The sequence below is a fragment of the Leptonychotes weddellii genome, chromosome 14 (assembly GCF_054177405.1).
Source record: "Leptonychotes weddellii isolate Sample4059 chromosome 14, ASM5417740v2, whole genome shotgun sequence".
NCBI classification, from domain to species: Eukaryota; Metazoa; Chordata; class Mammalia; order Carnivora; family Phocidae; genus Leptonychotes; species Leptonychotes weddellii.
Genome location: NC_138382.1, coordinates 71,241,572 through 71,257,988, shown reverse-complemented (window position 1 = coordinate 71,257,988; position 16,417 = coordinate 71,241,572). Strand labels below are relative to the sequence as shown.

General features: G+C 53.8%; 2 protein-coding genes across 2 annotated transcripts; one reads left to right on the top strand and one right to left on the bottom strand.

Moving 5' to 3' along the window:
• Window positions 1–2,494: 2,494 nt before the first annotated feature.
• Window positions 2,495–6,816, top strand: RPL35 (ribosomal protein L35). The gene is made up of 4 exons (XM_006744209.3): window positions 2,495–2,607; window positions 3,047–3,183; window positions 4,397–4,478; window positions 6,638–6,816. Exons 1-4 carry the CDS (start codon window positions 2,605–2,607, stop codon window positions 6,785–6,787), a joined length of 372 nt encoding a protein of 123 aa, XP_006744272.1. The 5' UTR covers window positions 2,495–2,604; the 3' UTR covers window positions 6,788–6,816.
• A 106-nt stretch (window positions 6,817–6,922) lies between these two features.
• Window positions 6,923–11,884, bottom strand: WDR38 (WD repeat domain 38). Its single transcript, XM_006744214.3, has 9 exons — window positions 11,399–11,884; window positions 10,737–10,857; window positions 9,505–9,621; window positions 9,318–9,415; window positions 8,922–9,002; window positions 8,546–8,677; window positions 8,318–8,467; window positions 7,277–7,324; window positions 6,923–7,188 (listed from the first exon to the last, which is right to left on the bottom strand). Exons 1-9 carry the CDS (start codon window positions 11,465–11,467, stop codon window positions 7,060–7,062), a joined length of 945 nt encoding a protein of 314 aa, XP_006744277.2. The 5' UTR covers window positions 11,468–11,884; the 3' UTR covers window positions 6,923–7,059.
• Window positions 11,885–16,417: the final 4,533 nt, after the last annotated feature.

The window sequence follows — 16,417 nt, the reverse complement described above, 5'->3', positions numbered from 1 at the left end:
CAGGGGTCCTGGAAACAGGCAAAGCCCACCTGCCTTTCAGCTCCATTTCTTGAAAGAAATCTTTGTGACCGAGGCAGTCCACAAGACAGCAGAAATTCATATCTCCAGAACTTCCTGGTCAGAAGGAACTTTAAACCAGAAATGCCCATTTTACAAGTAAAGAAATGGCCTGTTTGGGTGAATGAAATAATGGCCCTGCTTATGACTGTGGATCTCCCAGTCATGGAGGCAGAATTTTAAAAGTCTATGTCTTTGTCAGGGATGACTGCATGCTGAGGGTATAAAACCACACAGTGCCTGGCAGTACCTTAGATAAAGTGGTCAAGAGAGATGTCCCTGAGGAGGTGACACTGATCAGGGGCCTGAAAGAAGTGAAGGAGGGAGCCAAGCAAAGGCCCAGAGACAGGGCCGACTTGGTATATTCCAGAAACAGAAAGGTCATGCTGGACTGCAAGGGTGGGAAGAGGTGAGATGGAAGTGGGGGGGTAGAGGGGATGCTGTAAAGTTTTGTAGGCTGAGGAAAGGATGTGGTCTACCTCATGGGACAACACTGGAAATTCTGGGCAGTGACATGAGCTAACTTAAGTTTGAAAAGGGTCCCTTTAACAGCTGTCTTGAAAATACATGGGAATAAGAGCCAGTAGTAGAGAGGTGATTTAAAAGGGGACACCTGGGTGGCTCAGTCGGTTAAGCAGCTGCCTTCGGCTTGGGTCATGATCCCAGGGTCCTGGGATCGAGTCCCACATCGGGCTCCTTGCTCAGCGGGGAGCCTGCTTCTCCCTCTGCCTGCCTCTCCCCCTGCTTGTGCTCTCTCTCTCTCTCTCTGAAAAATAAATAAATAAAATCTTTAAAAAAATAAAAGGTGACACCAACAGTTTAGGTGACAGACCGTGGTAGCTTAGGCCAGGCAGTTGCCATTAAGAGTGGTGGGAAGATGTTGGGTCATTTTGAAAGTAGAGGCTGCAGAATTTACTGGTGTGTTGGAAGTGGCGTTGTAAGAGAAACGGGAGCAACAGATAACTTCCAAGGTCAGAAAGATGTGCACAATCATTAGCTCTAAAAGAACTATAAGCATTTGGAAAATATGACAGCAAAGTCCCTGTGCACCATTCAACTTCCTTTTAAGACTAATCCATGCCAAGATTGCCCTCTGTCTGCTCTCTTCCCCATACCCATCCACTTCTTGGAAGCCTGCCTCACCGTGGTCTGTGGCAAGGCCCATTAATTCATTCATCCAACAAGCATCCATGTGTTGGGCCTGGAGGCTAGGTAAACCAAATCAGGTGTCAGCCATGGTTGACTTCCAGGCTGGCTGTAGAGACAGACACTTTAACATTTAACATTTAACTCAGTATATTTGGGGCTAAAGAGAGGATTGCACTTGGGACATGGGGCACTTGGCTGGCTCAGTCAGAAGAGCACTACTCTTGATCTCAGGGTTGTGAGTTCACGTCCTGTGATGGATGTAGAGATTACTAAAAATAAATAAATGACAACAAAACAAAAACAGAAAGCTTGGGACAAAAGGGAGGTAGTATCCCAATTTAGTCCAAAGCTAAAGCCCATTCATAGAACCCCATAAAGGAATGGAAGAAGGCTTCCTCGAGCCTGACAGCAACAATGGGGCAACCTGGCTTTAACTAGTGCTCTAAGAGGTGTTGGAGCATCTTTATTAACGGCAATGGAGAGACACTAGAGTGATCCGTGCTTGCTGGTTGAGGCAACAATGAAACTGCCCAGTCAGAAAGCCTGAGCACCTTCCCTGCTTTGTGAATTCTTTAACTTTCAGGACCCAACTCAAGTGTTCATTTCACTGGTACATTAATACCAATGATATTTTGAGGGACTGTTACACATTAGATCTTGTGCTAAGAGTTTTCCATGGTCCTAATCCTCAAAAATACCTATTTCACAGGTGAGAAAACTGAGACTCAGAGAGGGGAGGGGATCTGCCAGGAGTCTCAGCGAGCTCGAGGCAACGGAGCAGGAATTTGAAATCGGAAGGGATTCACTAAAAAAAGGCCCTGAATGCTCTTTCCCCTGTCCCATGCTGCCTCCACTAGAACGGTTTATGGAGTAGGGAGTATAGCTGTCGGATCCTGCCTCTCCCCGCCAGTTCGGATTTTAAGGTCTTCCAAGGTAGAAGCCGTGTTAATTCATCTCTGAAAACCCTCAGCCCTCAGCCCTTCCACCCCCAGGACACTGGCGCGCAGCTCAGAGCAGCGGACTGGGCATCCTGCAAGGTCTACCGAATGAATGAATGAACGAGTAAATGACAGGATGGACGAATTCGAGTCCTCACTGTGCCATCTCCGGTAAGCTGCCGGTCACCCCGGGCCTCGGTTTCCCCAAATGCTCTGCTCAGGAGACGAGGCCCACCAGAGCAATCGCAGGTGCGCAGCTTCTCCGGGCGGGGCTAGACGGGCCGAACCACGGCGCTCCCCAGGCGAGGGGGTGGGGTGTCAGGGGCGGAGCTAGGGCTCCCTCGCCGCGGGGCCATTGGCCGCGCCCGCCGCCACCCGGCAGTAGTTGCGGAGGTCAGCCCCGCCCCTTTTCTCTTTCCTTGGCCTCTTTCCGGCGGCGGCAGCGGCGGATTGTGCAGACATGGTGAGGGAGCTGGAATCGGGTGCCATCCGCGCGCTGTGGGGCTCGGGGCCAGGGGTGGGGAGCTCGAGGTGAGCGCTGGGGTCCCATCTGCCAGTCGGGCCTGTAAGGCGCCGTGCGGAGTGGCCTCGCGCCGCCACCGCAGGTCTCCCGCCCTCTCCCCTGCTGGTTTGGGCCCGGAGAGCTGAGCCCGCGCTGCCGGCGCCTCCGTCTTCCCGTCTGCGGAATGGGGGTAGCGGCTCAGCCTCGTGGCGGACCTGGAAGAAGGCGGGCCCGCCGGGGCCTCGGTTACCCTGCCCCAGGCACGGCCTAGGCGAGGAAAGCTGGGCCCCCAGCGCGCCCTCCTGGGGCTGGCCACGCCGCGGGTGGAGGGGAGGATGGCCGCTGGGCGGGGGGAGGCAGCCCTGCCGGCTGTTTGACCCCGACCTGTGCTTGCGCTCAGGCCAAGATTAAGGCTCGAGACCTTCGCGGCAAGAAGAAAGAGGAGCTGCTTAAACAGCTGGAAGACCTGAAGGTGGAGCTGTCCCAGCTGCGCGTCGCCAAAGTGACAGGCGGCGCGGCTTCCAAGCTCTCCAAGATGTGAGTGAGGGGCGGCCGAACCCCGGTTCTCTGGTGTGGGGGACACCTGTGCTTCGGAAGCATTTGTGGGTTTTCGAAGTTGGCTGAAGGAAGCGTTGGGTTAAGTGATCATGTAACGGACCCGTGGGTTGGAGTGTCATGCGCGTCCTGACCCAGCTTCCCTGGGCTCCCCGTACTTGCACCCAGCCGCATGGGACACCCCCTGTGTGATTTTCCTCTTGTCCGCCTTGGACCATTTTGTCCTTTTGCCTCGAGTGCCCTTGCTCAGCTTCTCTCTGACCAGAGAAAGAACGGGTTGTCCCTCAAGACCCTTTTTCACACTGCCTTGAAAAGTCTAACTGGACCCTTTTTTACTACCTCCCACCAGCGCTTGATTTTTTTTCCCCTCACTTGGTAGGTGGGTGCCTTTCGCCCACCCCTCACTTGAGTTGTACTTAACTTACTGATTTACATGCATCGAGCGTCAGGACTTGTGCAGGGGACATGGGTTTGGAGTCCATTGAACTGGGCACACGTTCCTCTTTTGCCACATCCTACCTAATGGGTGTGCTGACTCACCACCCAGAAGTTTTGTTTTGTTTTGCTCTTCTCTAAAATGGGCCCCCAACAACCGACCTCTGTTGCGGGGTGGGGGTTGGATGAGTTGGGGAACACACAAGTTGCATGCCGAATCCTCAAGACCGTGTTTACCAGCTCTTCCCCCACCATGCCTGCTATTCAACATGACTCAAATCACTTATTCCCAGCCTGTTCCTAGGTTTATCCTTTCCCCCCATTGCCTTTCTACTTCTCAAACGTCTTGTTTCTCCCTCCCAAGTGACCCCTCCTGTGACTCCTTAATTTGGTTGCCCAGCTTGAGGCATGATTTCCCACAGTCCGCTCATTCAGGTTGGCATTGGTTAGGTCTTCCACAGCTCTGAGGCTATGGGATGGAAGATCTTTCCTAATCTACCCTCCACTTCTGCTCAGCTTCTCAGGAGCCCTTCCCTGTCCCTACTTGTGAGATGCCCACCTCCTAGAGTCTTTGGGCCTTACCCCCAAAACACTTGCCTCCTCGACTGGGTTAGGTATCCGCCTTGGGTGAATATGGATGAGCTGGTGGGGAATACCCCTGCCTTATAACATCTGGGTCAGGTCCTGAGTAAGATGCCTTTGAGGGGGTGGCAGCATTGTAGGGCTCCACCACCTTCACTGATGGCTGTCTGTTTTGCAGCCGAGTTGTTCGCAAATCCATCGCCCGTGTTCTCACAGTCATCAACCAGACGCAGAAAGAGAACCTCAGGAAATTCTACAAGGTGAGCCTGGGCTGGGGGAGTTAGGATGCTTGGCTACAGGGAGCAAAGTTCCAGCCCTCCCTTGGCCAGAAGGATAGTATAAAGAGCTGCTGGGGTGCATGGGACTGGGCTTTACAGAGCCTTCCCAACTTGTAGGTGGGTTTGCTTCTTAACCAGCATCTTACCACTAGCATGGCACGCAGACTGCATTTCCTCAGGGCTGCAGTTGTCTTTAAGAATGAAAGCAAAGATGATGTGGTATGTAGAAAGCTTATTGCAAGGTTCCTTTAATAAATACTTAATTTCTTAATCATAACTGATACCTTAATAGTTGAAAATATTAATCACTGAGGTTTTATTGTAGGAATCAATATAAACTTTTTTTTATGAAAACAAAGAATGATTTTAAGTGTAATTTTAAATGCTGTACAGCTTTCACATTTTAAACTCTTCAGAGGTTTTGCATATTTAATAGCCTTATATGAAACATGTGTGTTTGGAGTCATCTTTCCTAAATTCTTCATTTCCATTAAAAACATGTATTATGGCTAGCTTTTTAGCTTACAGATAAAACCACTCAGATTGATACATTTTGGAAATCAACAGTGTGGTGAGAGTCTGGCTGGAGCCCTGGGTTTTGAATTCATCCTCACCAGCTGAGCGAATTTGGGCCATCTGTGAGGATTAACTTTAAGTGTTTTAGTTGTCTTACCAGCACTATGTCAGTCACTTTCAAGCACCTGATACTCTCATTTTGCAGATGGGAACCTCAGGGTGTAGAGTGGTTAAATTGTCCAGAGTCACCAGTAAATGGAGTGATTGGGTCTACGTTCCAAACCATGCCTTGGGGAGGGGTGGATTGAGTGCTCCTGGGAGATTTCCACAGGTGTCTGGCCCCTTGGCCTAGGATTTTTACGACAATTTTTGTTCTTATCCTTAATACTGGTGTTATCAGGGCTTAAGTAGTGAAGCAGAACCAGTAAGAGATAATCTCTTAAAGTCAATTGATGAGGGGCTTTGAGTATATCGCAAAACGACTTCACATCAACATCCCAGTTAGTGTTTGAATAGCTGGAGGCTTTGACCTGTCAAAAAAGCCATCATGGTGGGCCTGGGCTGGCTGCCCCAGGGGACACTAGCATGTACTGTTGGGTGGGGGGTGCAGCCATCCCTGGATGTGTGTACATTTGTGTGTGGGAGCGTCTTTCTGAGAATTGGGCTTGAAACTCTTTGATCAGGCTCTGGGGGGACCATAGAGGTGGTCGTCAGGAAGAATTGTCTTCCAGTGAGTACAGCCCCTGCCAGGCACCAATGAGTCAGGGCCGCGAAGGTGAGGCCTCTGCCCTGTGGTCGTTCTGTCCGATAGACTTTCTCTAGTGCTCGAAGTGCTCTGCCTGCACCGTCCAGTACAGTGACTTCGGGCCGCATGTGGCTGTGGTGGCTGAAGGCCTGGGTTTTTAGTGGCGACCGCGTGTGTGGCTAGTGCCTCATCCGGCCGACAGCCGAGCTCTGAGCGCTTAGTTGGCCTGAAACGGACGAGGCCCTGGCTGGCCTGTGCTGTGGGTAACCGGGATGTGGGTGGGCGAAGACTCGTGCTTCCGAGCCCCCACCTTAGCGCTTACTCCCATCTGCACGGCTGGTTTCGGCAGCTCTCTGCCCTGACGCTGTTACCCCACTTAGCTCACCCCAGTCCTGTGCCTCCCTCTCTGAGCTGTTGGCAGTTTCCAGAAAGCACCTGAGCTGCCATCCTTCGGGGCTTTTTTGTACATTGTTTTCTCCCCCTTGGAAGTGGTGTTCACCAAGTTGCTTGCTTTCCAGGCTATTGCCAGTCATTAGGTGAAGCTTTCGTAATCTCTTTCCTCCCACCAGCGATGGGCCACTTGTTAGCTTGTTCAGTCTTTCGCACTGGGCTGGGGGCTCCTTGAGCAGGGACCAGGCCTGATTCATCACTAGGACAGCTCCCCCGACAGGGCCTCAGTCCCCTGCTGGGCTGGGTGTACTACGTCTCCTCACACTCAGGTCTACAGAGTAACCTGCGCACCCCCGTGGCCTCCTTCAGTCGCTTCCGGCATCCTCCCCATGCCCCCCAGCAGCTCGGTTCCAGCCTCTGGGGCTTCCTTTGCTGCCACAGTCGCTCCTAAACCCTGCTGCTCAGACTTGCCTGCTCTCCCATCACCCAGGGTAAGAAGTACAAGCCCCTGGATCTGCGACCCAAGAAGACACGTGCCATGCGCCGCCGGCTGAACAAGCACGAGGAGAACCTGAAGACCAAGAAGCAGCAGCGGAAGGAGCGGCTGTACCCGCTGCGGAAGTATGCAGTCAAAGCCTGAGCACTGGCGTCAATAAAACACAGACAAACTGGCTGGTGTTGCTTTGTGTTTGCGGGCGTTTCGACTGACCCAGCTGGAGAGGTGGGCTGCTGTGCCCTGGTGGGGGGCCGTGACAGTCCTGGCCACGGGGATCTGGTGGGTGCTCTGTTGTGGTTGGTTTGGGGGCTGTGATGTGGAAGTGCCCTCACTGTCCTTTCATGAGTTCATTCCGCCAGGTTGCATGGGCCCTGGGCAGGGAGAGACGGGCTTGAGATCTGAGAACCATTGTGATGTTATATCCGAGAGGCTCTGGGTGATTTGATCGAGCAGTGGACTTGGCATCTTGCCTGGTCAGCAGCTCCAGACACTAAGAGTTTCCCATCTGGGGTGAAGGCACAGGCATGGGCCACATCCAGGACTCCCTGCCGAAAGCATTTCACTTTCGGGGTGCATGTCCTGCCTGCCCCCAGCCTCCCCTGGCAGACCTTTTACTATGCCCACAGGCCTTACCTTCAGGGTCTGAATGCATTTTCCTGTGTTGCAGTCCCAGACTTTGACCTGGAAATAAAACAAGCAGACGGGTGGGGAGACCTCACCCCACAAGTCTGGCATCCTTAAAATCACTTTGGGGTGAGTCCTAGCCAACCTCTTAACCCCTTGGCCTGGGTTTTGTTGTCCGTGAAGTATATTTAACATGCTCAGCAGAATATCTGATGCAAAAACTCAGTGTAGTGCAATTGCCTTTTCCCTGAAGCTATGGTGAGTCTTAAAAATGTCAATGCCGGGGCGCCTGGGTGGCTCAGTTGGTTAAGCGACTGCCTTCGGCTCAGGTCATGATCCTGGAGTCCCGGGATCGAGTCCCGCATCGGGCTCCCTGCTCAGCGGGGGGTCTGCTTCTCCCTCTGACCCTCCCCCCTCTCATGTACTCTCTCTCTCTCATTCTCGCTCTCTCAAATAAATAAATCTTTTTAAAAAAAAAATAATAATGCCAGGGGCACCTGGGTGGTGCAGTTGGTTAAGCCTCTGATTCTTGGTTTGGGCTCAGGGTCATGAGTTCGAGCCCTGCATTGAACTGAGCTGGGAGTCTGCTTGAGATTTTCTCTCTCTGCCTTTCTCCCCTCCCTGCTCCCACGCGCACACTCGAAAAAAAGGAGGCACCTGGGTGGCTCGGTGTGTTAAAACGTCAGCCCTTGGCTTAGGTCATGGTCCCGGGATCCTGGGATTGAGCCCCACATTGGGCTTCCTGCTCAGTGGGGAGTCTGCTTCTCCCTCTGCCCCTTCCCATTAGCTCATGTTCTCGTGTGCATGCTCTCAAAATCTTTACAAAATAAAAATTAAAAAAAAAAGTCAATGCCACAAGCACTTGGGCCAGCACAGAGCTTAGTGCCAGGCACTAGTTACAGAAGTGGTTGGCACCTGGGTTCTGCCCGTGACACCCTCCTATTTAGGGCAAATAGGATGTGGACATTTCTAGACTGCAGAGGGCTCTGCTAAAGGAAGATGTGGGGATAGGAGTTCGCCAGGAGGATGGGCCTGGTGGGGTGGGCTTACCATGTGGGAGTAGCCAGCGCTGGCCAGCTGTGACCCATCAGGGGAGAAAGCGATGCTCTTCACCCAGGTAACATGGCCCTTGAGCTGAACAAGCAGGCTTCTGGTAGAGGGCTTCCAGATGTGGATAGTCTTATCCCAGGAGCCAGAAGCCTGGACAGCAGACAGCTCTAAGCCCATGGGTCTGGAGCCAGAGGGGGCCAGCCTAGAACCCAGGGCAACCCAGCTCACCAGGAGGCCAGATGCCGAGTAGCACAGGCAGCTGATGTTGCCACTGTGGCCCTCCAGCTCTTGGTGGAAGGTCACTGGGGTCCCCATCCGGAGGTCCCAGATGCAGATAGTGGAGTCCCAGGAGCCAGTGGCCTGCAGACGTCTGCTGTGAGCATGAACCAGCCAGCCCATGCCCACCATTGTGGTTCCAGACTCCGAGAAAGCAGGCATTCTGAACCCTGCTGAATTTCCCAGCTTACAGATGAGGGGACAGGCTCAGAAGAGCAGTCACCCAGTCAAGGTCTGGAACCCTAACCACGGCTCAGCCCCAAGCGGGAAAGTGGGTGTGGGCTCCGGGTTCCTTGAGGTAGGGCTGGGCAGAGGTGGTGTGGCTCACCAGGGAGTCTGAGCTGGGTGCGAAGTCACTGCTCTGGATGGAGTCTCGGTGCCCTCCCAAGTGGCGCAGCATCTGCCCAGACTGCAGGAGAGAGCCCTGAGCTTTGGATTTGGAGGGCAGCCCAGAAGTCTTGCGGCGCCGGATTCTAGGCCTCAGATGGGTCACATAAGGCCCTCCTTGAGGGCTGCCTGGGTAATGTGGTGACATGGTCTGGGGAGATGCCAGGGGCCTTGACGGGAGGGGACAGTCCAGGCTGGGGGGACCTCATGGGCAGATGGATTGCCAGCTGTGGGCGTGGGCCATGGGGAAGATGGAACGACCTTTCTGGGCCACTGTCTGGGGTGGGGTGTGTCTCCTCCGGGTCCCAGGTCCCGCTCTGGCCACCCTTCCACACACCTGCACCTCCCAGAGCATCACCCGCCTGTCCCAGCCACCCGATGCCAGCTGCTTTCCGTCAGGGCTGAAGCTGACCGTCTCCACACTCCGCTGGTGACCTGCAGAGACCGGGTTGGAGGCGGGGCAAGGTGGAAGGGGACACAGCGCGGTCTGGCTGCTTGGCTCCCGTCCCATCCTGCTTACTCACCCTTGAGGACACTCAGACACTTAGCTTCTGCTACATCCCACAGCCGGATGGTACAGTCATGGGAGGTGGTGGCAAAAAGGCGGCCATCAGGGGAGAAGCGGCAGAACTTCACGGGGCCTGGAGAAGCAGCCGTGGTCAGGGAACAGGGTGCTGCCCTCCCCTTCTGGCCCTTGCTGACTGGCCCCTGCTAATTTCTCCAGCCTTAGCACCTCCCTTCCCTCTCCTCACTCCCTTCCAACCTTCCAGCCACCTGACAAGCCGAGCTTCCGTGGCTTGGCCTAGAACACCCAACCCTGATTTGCCCATTTGTAAAATCAGTACCAAAAGTGAATGCAGGCGCCTCCCAGAAACTTTTTGAGAGCCCACCCTGGGTTCAGAGTCCCAGCGCTGGACTTCCTGTATTAATAGCATTGGTCAATCTGCCCTGTGATTACCAAAATTTTGTCTCAATTATAGTAGTTACATCTACTGAGTCCTTACTGGGTGCTAGGCCCTTGGCTTGCCTTATCTCGTCCCATAGGGTAGCAACTATCCCTAACTATCCCTATTCTAAAGAGAAGGGAAATAGAGGCTCAGGTGACATGACTTATGATCACAGTCAAAAAAGTGGTTAAACATAGATGAACCTTAAGGGACATTATGCTAAGTGAAATAAGCAAGTCACAAAAAGGAATACTGTATGATTCTACTTAGACAAGGTACTTAAATTCATTGAGACAGAAAGAATGGTGGTTGCCAGGGGCTGGGGCAAGGGAGGAATGGGGAGTTTAATGGGTATAGAGTTTACGTTTTGCAAGATGAAGAGTTCTGGAGACAAGTTGCATAATGAACATACCTAACACTACTGAACTGTGCATTTAAAATGGTAATATGTATATTTTTAAACAATTTTTAAAACAGTAGTAGGATTGGGGCACCCGGCTGGCTCCATCAGTAGAGCATGCTACTCTTGATCTCAGGGTCATGAGCTCGAGCCCCATGTTGGGTATAGAGATTATTTAAAAAATTAAAAACAACAACAAAAAACAAAGTAGTAGGATCTGAGTCCAGGTCTGTCGGAGTCAAAGGCCCCAGGGACCAAGTCCTGTGTCCTTGCCCTCCTGCTCCAGCCCTGCCCAGGCTGTCTTGTCCGGATGCCCAGCTCAGATGTCAGAGGTCACTGTGATAGGCTCTGCAGAATGCCAGACAGAACCACAGGCCTCCGTGTCCACATCCAGCCTGAGGAGCCCCACCTGCATGGCCAGTCAGCCTCCACAGCAGCCGCCCGCTCTGGGTCTCCCAGCCATAAACACAGCCATCCTCAGAGGCTGTCAGCAGCCTCTGGCCATCCGGAGAGAAGGAGGAGGAGTTGACCTGGAAGGAGAGCACAAAAGTAGTTCCATCCTGGGGCAAGAAACACCTGTCTGCTCATCCCTGACCCCAGACTCCAGGACTAGCCCTAAACACTGCCCCAGGAACCCCGGGAGGGAGCTTGGACTTCAAGCCTGTCTCTACAACCAGAGCCCAGAATGCAAGAACCACTCTTGTAGTCCGAGGCAAGAACTTGGAGCCCTCTCTGGAATCCTGTAAAACCTGAGCCTGAAGCCCAGGGCCTTCACTGAAGGTAGAGCCTGGAGCCTTCTCTAGAAGAGCCTGGCACCCCAGAGCCAAGAGCCCATTCTAGAGCTGAAGCCTAGAACTAGGAGTTCAAGATCTACTCTAAGCCCTGAGTTCACTTTAAAGCCAAGGTCAAAAGAACACTGGAGTCAACCAGGAGTTTGAGCCCTCTAGAACCAGAGCTTAGAATCTGTAGCCCATTCTGGAGCTGGGGGCCAGAGAATACCAGGCAGAATCAGGAACCACTCTGGACTCAAAGCCAGGAGACTAGAGTCGGCAGAGCCCTACTGGACCTCACCTCCCCGCGGTGCCGGCCGAAGAATTTCACTCTCCCCACGGCCAGCGGCCCTGGGGCCCCGCTATTCATGGGCCCCAGGCCGCCCGGCCCCGTGGGCCGTCTCCTAGGCGGGCGCTGGTTCGGCCCGAGGGCCCTCACTTGGGACAGGGTAGAGGGGATGGAGGAAGTTGTGTACAAGCGGTCTCCATGGCAATCGGGGCGGGGCGCGCAGCCGCCGTAGGGTCTCTGGGAAGCCAAGAGGACAGGTTGGGAGAGATGGTTCTCAGCTCCTGGGAGGTGGGGCCGCGGCGGGCAGAACCACCCGCGGCCCGAATTAGGGACTTCCTCGCCCAGCAGCCGCGAGCCGGACCACGGCGGCCGCTAGAGGGCACCCCAGCCCCACACACCGCGCCTGCCCCAACCCGCGCACGGAGGCGAGCGGTTTGCGGAGCTCCCAGACCCCTTTGAGAGGAGCCAGTTTCCCCATGTGCACAATGGGGTGGTTCATCCCTGCCCCCCCCCCCCGGGGCTTCAGGCTTGAGCCAAGAGCAAGGCCTGGCACATGGTAGGTGCCCCAGGAGAGCCCACCCTGGTGCCAAGACCTCTTTCCTCCTGGAGTGCCCAGCCCTGAGGCTGAACAGCTCCCATGGAGGGGGCTGGAACTGATACCCAGCTCTGCCCTGCAGAATGTGGGGGAACCAGAGGTAGTGTGTGTAAAGCACAGGGCATTAGAAAGTGGGGTCACTTGTTAACATCTTGGCAGCACAAAATGTGGCATCTGAGAATGTGGAGGATGTGGAGGTGGTGGGAGGAGGCCCCAGGAGCTGTCCGGTTCCTTGTTGGATAGTTGAAGCTGAAACCAGGCAAGAATAGGACTTGGTTTCAATGTTCATTTTACAGATGAGGGAACGGAAGCCCTACAAGGTGGGGGGACTTGCCCAAGGTCACTCAGGCAATAGGAAAGGAGCTGGGACTTAGCCCATGTCTGTCTGACTTTGTGGGCCTGTATTAGGACCATCTGCCATGAATTCCAGGGGCCTTCAAGCAGATGCCTAGGTCCCTAACTCCTGGTACATCTGGGAAACTGAGGTTCTGAGGGGGCAGATTTGGCCCAGTCATCCAGCACCTCTATGGCGGAGCTGGGGCCAGGGCCCAGTCCCTTCCCCACAATGGGACAGGGATGGAACAGAGACACCCTCCCTGCTACTGTCCAGTGGATTCCAGGCTCCCTGGGGGTGGGGGTGGGGCAGCTGGGCTTTGGGAGCTTCAAACTCAAGGGTTCCCAGCCGTGACTCACACCCCTCCCCCCCAGACCTCTTGGCCAGACTCTTCTCACGAGATCCACTGTGCTCTTGCTCTATTTTAGGTCCCAGACAGTCAGGCGGGAGATGGGGCGACAATGGTGGCTTTGAGGCAGCCCCACCCCCATCCTAACTCCAGAAGGGCCCAGGTCACGGAGTTGGCTCCTCAAAGACCCATCTCAGTTGGGCCTATAAGGCCACCACGTCATCCCCAGACATGGGTGCGCACACAGCTCCCCAAATGGTCTGGCTCCCCAGGCCCTCTCCCCTCCCTCTGCACAAGCAAACCCTGCCCCCCTCCCCAGGCCCATGCCCCATCTGGCATTTCCCCAGCCAGTTGGTTGTTCCTGCTCTACCTGGAGGGCCCAGAACCACCTAACCTGGCCCAGCCCATCACTCCCAGAGCCCTGTGAAAAGACCTTGTCCACCAGGCCCAGGGACTACTCAGCTGGTAGAGGTAGAGCTGGGGTTAAAATATTTTGGGGGGGGGCGCCTGGGTGGCTCTTGATTTCAGCTCAGGTCATGATCTCAGGGTCGTGAGAGGCCCTATGTCTGGCTCCACGCTGGGCATGGGGCCTGCTTAAGATTCTCTCCCTCTCCCTCTGCCTGCCCCTCCCCCTGCTCGCACGCTCTCTCTTAAAAAAAAAAAAAAAAAAAAAAACTTCTAAAAAAGATTTTATTTATTTATTTGATGGAGAGAGGGAGAGAGAGCATGAGAGCACAAGCAGGGAGGAGGGGCAGAGGGAGAGGGAAAAGCTGTGAGGGTCGATCCCAGGACCCTGGGATCATGATCTGAGCTGAAGGTAGACACTTAACCAACTGAGCCACCCTTTTTTTAAGTAAGCTCAATGCCCAATGTGGGGCTTGAACTATGCACAGCCCCAAGATCAAGAGTCACATGCTTTACTGACTGAGCCAGCCCCCAGGATTAAAACCTTTTTGCTTACATCAAAAACTAATGATGTAATGTATGATGACTAACATAACGTAATAAAATAAAATAAAAACCTTTTTGCCTGACACTGGAGTTTGTGGCTGGAACTACCCACCATGAATTCCAGGGGCCTCAGGAGCCAAAGCTTGTCCACCTCTCCACATCCTATCCCTGTGCCCTGCCCTCCCACCCCCACCTTGCTCCCTGAACTCAACTACAAGGGCCCTTTTTCCCATCCCTCCAGCTTCACTCCCCACCTGGGCCTGTGCATATGGGGTTCCCCGTCCTCTTGGCTTGATGCTTACCTTGGGATCTAGCTCAAATATCACTTCCCCAGGGTGCCTTCCCTTGCCCATCCCCCAGACTAAGTCAGAGCTCCTGCCCCAGAGATGGGGCATTTAGAACCACCAGTCTGGATTAAACCCAAGTTCTGCCAACTACCAGCTCTGCGTATTGGGCAAGTCACCTGATCACTCAGTGCCTTGTTTCCTCAACTGTAAAATGAGCAAGCTCACAGTGTCTGTCTTGTAAGGAATCAGTGAGATGGAGCCGTCAAGGGCTCCTGGGGTGCAATAAGCACTCAAAGAAGTGGAGGAGCCTGTGACAGCCACAAGCCTAAAATCCAGACACGAAGCTCTGAATGCCCTTCGTCAGGCTCACCCAAGTGGCCCGCAGCCCGGAGATACCTCACGATGTAGAGAGAAACTGGTGCGGGGGGGCAGTCTGACTCCATGCCCAGCGGGGGCTGAGAGTTTGGGCAGAGGCTGCACCTGTAGCAGGGTGTGGTCCGTGGTGGGGGAAGGGAGGGTGCGAGTGGTGGATCACGGTCACCATGACAGCAGAAGTATTTCACTGCCCAGGTTCTGCCTATGGGATCGGGGGACCCTGATTCTAACCTCTCCAAAAGGGTCCCCTTGACTATCTCTTCCTTCTCAGGGAGTCTGCCACATTCTCTCCTTCCCAGCCCAGATTGTCCGGGATGGGGGTTTTTTGCTGGCCTTTCCTACTCTTGAAGGTGACCCACGGTCCTGGGACCAGCCTTGCCTCTCTTCTTTTTCTCAAAATACCTGCCTTCCCAGGCCCCTTGGTTCCCTCTCAAACTGCCATGAGTACACAGCCACTTGAAAGAGGAAACTGGAAATTCAGAGAGGGAAATTACTTGCTCAAGTTCATATAGCTAGAAAGTAGTAAAGCTGGGGCGCCTGGGTGGCTCAGTTGGTTAAGTGTCTGCCTTCGGCTTAGGTCATGATCCCAGGGTCCTGGGATTGAGCCCCGCATGGCGGGGGGGCTCCTCTCCTCAGCTGGGAGTCTGCTTCTCCCTCTCCCTCCCCTTGCTCATTTTCTCTCTCTCAAATAAATAAAATCTTAAAAAAATAAAGAAAATAGTAAAGCTTAGATTCAAACCTATGTCCGATAACCCCCAAAGCCTCAGCTCATTCCTTGCACCAGACACTCTTTCAATATAGCTTGGAGAAGTTGGGGTATGAGCCCGTCTCCCCCCGCCAACACACACCCCACAGCCCTGTGAATGGGACCTCACTACCCCTCAGGACAGCCTGTCCCATCATAGGAAACTCCCACTATTGGAAAGTCCTGGGTGAGTCAGAATCTGCCTTGTACTAACAGGGTGGGAGACAGGCCCAGCCCACATCCCTCCAATTCCACTCCAGGGACGCAGCCAACTAGCTCCGAAAGGCGGCAAACAATCCAAATAGTCAAAAGCTGTAGAAATAGGGGCGCCTGGGTGGCTCAGTTGGTTAAGCGACTGCCTTCGGCTCGGGTCATGATCCCAGGGTCCTGGGATCGAGCCCCGCATCGGGCTCCCTGCTCGGCGGGAAGCCTGCTTCTCCCTCTCCCACTCCCCCTGCTTGTGTTCCCTCTCTCGCTGTGTCTCTCTCTGTCAAATAAATAAAAAAAAAAAATCTTTAAAAAAAAAAAGCTGTAGAAATAAATGACTGTATAGTCAATGACAGCTACCCAGCCAGGGAAATGAACAAAACGTAGCTCTGCATATCAACATGCAAACGTCTCACAAACATGCTCAACAAAAAGCAACGTGGCCAAAGACGCTCTAGACACGATCCCATCATATAAAAATCAAGACATGCCAAAGGCAGCCCTCCATTACTCAGGCATACATCCATATGCACTGAAACTTTAAGAAAAGCAGGGAATGACAAACTTCCAAATCAGCAGAGTGGTTAACTATGAGGAGAAGGGAGGGGACGCAGGGGGCCCCAAACGGTACTTGCTCCTGGTGATATTCTGGCTCACAGATGGGCCGTGGGCATCCAGGTGTTTGTTGGATTATTCTTTAATACTCTGCCCTGCCTATGTGGCCCCTGCCCACCCCTCCTGCCCGCTTCTGGCTTCCTCACACCCTCCTCCGTTCCTTGTCCCCACCAATCCCATGCCTGAGCAGTTTAGCGTGTCACACCATGCCAAGGGTGGGATGTGCTTTCCCATAGTGCCCCAGGAAACAGAGAAGGCTGTTTTGTATTGAGAGCCAGCAGAGGAAAGGTAGAAAGTCAGACTGCCCTGGTTCCTGCCAGCTTCCCAGCTCCCAGCTCCAGTCCCCAAGGTTGCCATCCTAAACTGCACCCATTTCCTTAAAGTCCTATTTTTGCTGAGTTGGCTCCAGTATGGTTTTTGTTGTATAATGTTTTGTTTTCTGTTGACTTGCCTCCCAAAGGGCTTTGGCTAAAACATCTCTGTGATTTTCACAGCTGGTCCCCTACTATTGTGTCTGTGGGGCTTCTTCTCTGGACTTCCCCTGCAGTTACTGGCACACAGGGATCCTGGCTC

What these genes read in the sequence shown, in the direction of transcription:
- RPL35 (XM_006744209.3), top strand. An exon ending in GCTTCCAAGCTCTCCAAGAT is followed by an intron (nt 3,184 to 4,396) that starts GTGAGTGAGGGG and finishes TCTGTTTTGCAG; the next exon opens with CCGAGTTGTTCGCAAATCCA. An exon ending in ACCTCAGGAAATTCTACAAG is followed by an intron (nt 4,479 to 6,637) that starts GTGAGCCTGGGC and finishes CCCATCACCCAG; the next exon opens with GGTAAGAAGTACAAGCCCCT.
- WDR38 (XM_006744214.3), bottom strand. Translation starts at nt 11,467, where the DNA reads ATGAATAGCGGGGCCCCAGGGCCGCTGGCCGTGGGGAGAGTGAAATTC. An exon ending in TCGGCCGGCACCGCGGGGAG is followed by an intron (nt 10,858 to 11,398) that starts GTGAGGTCCAGT and finishes CTCTCCTTCCAG; the next exon opens with GTCAACTCCTCCTCCTTCTC. An exon ending in TGATGCTCTGGGAGGTGCAG is followed by an intron (nt 9,003 to 9,317) that starts GTGTGTGGAAGG and finishes TCTCTCCTGCAG; the next exon opens with TCTGGGCAGATGCTGCGCCA.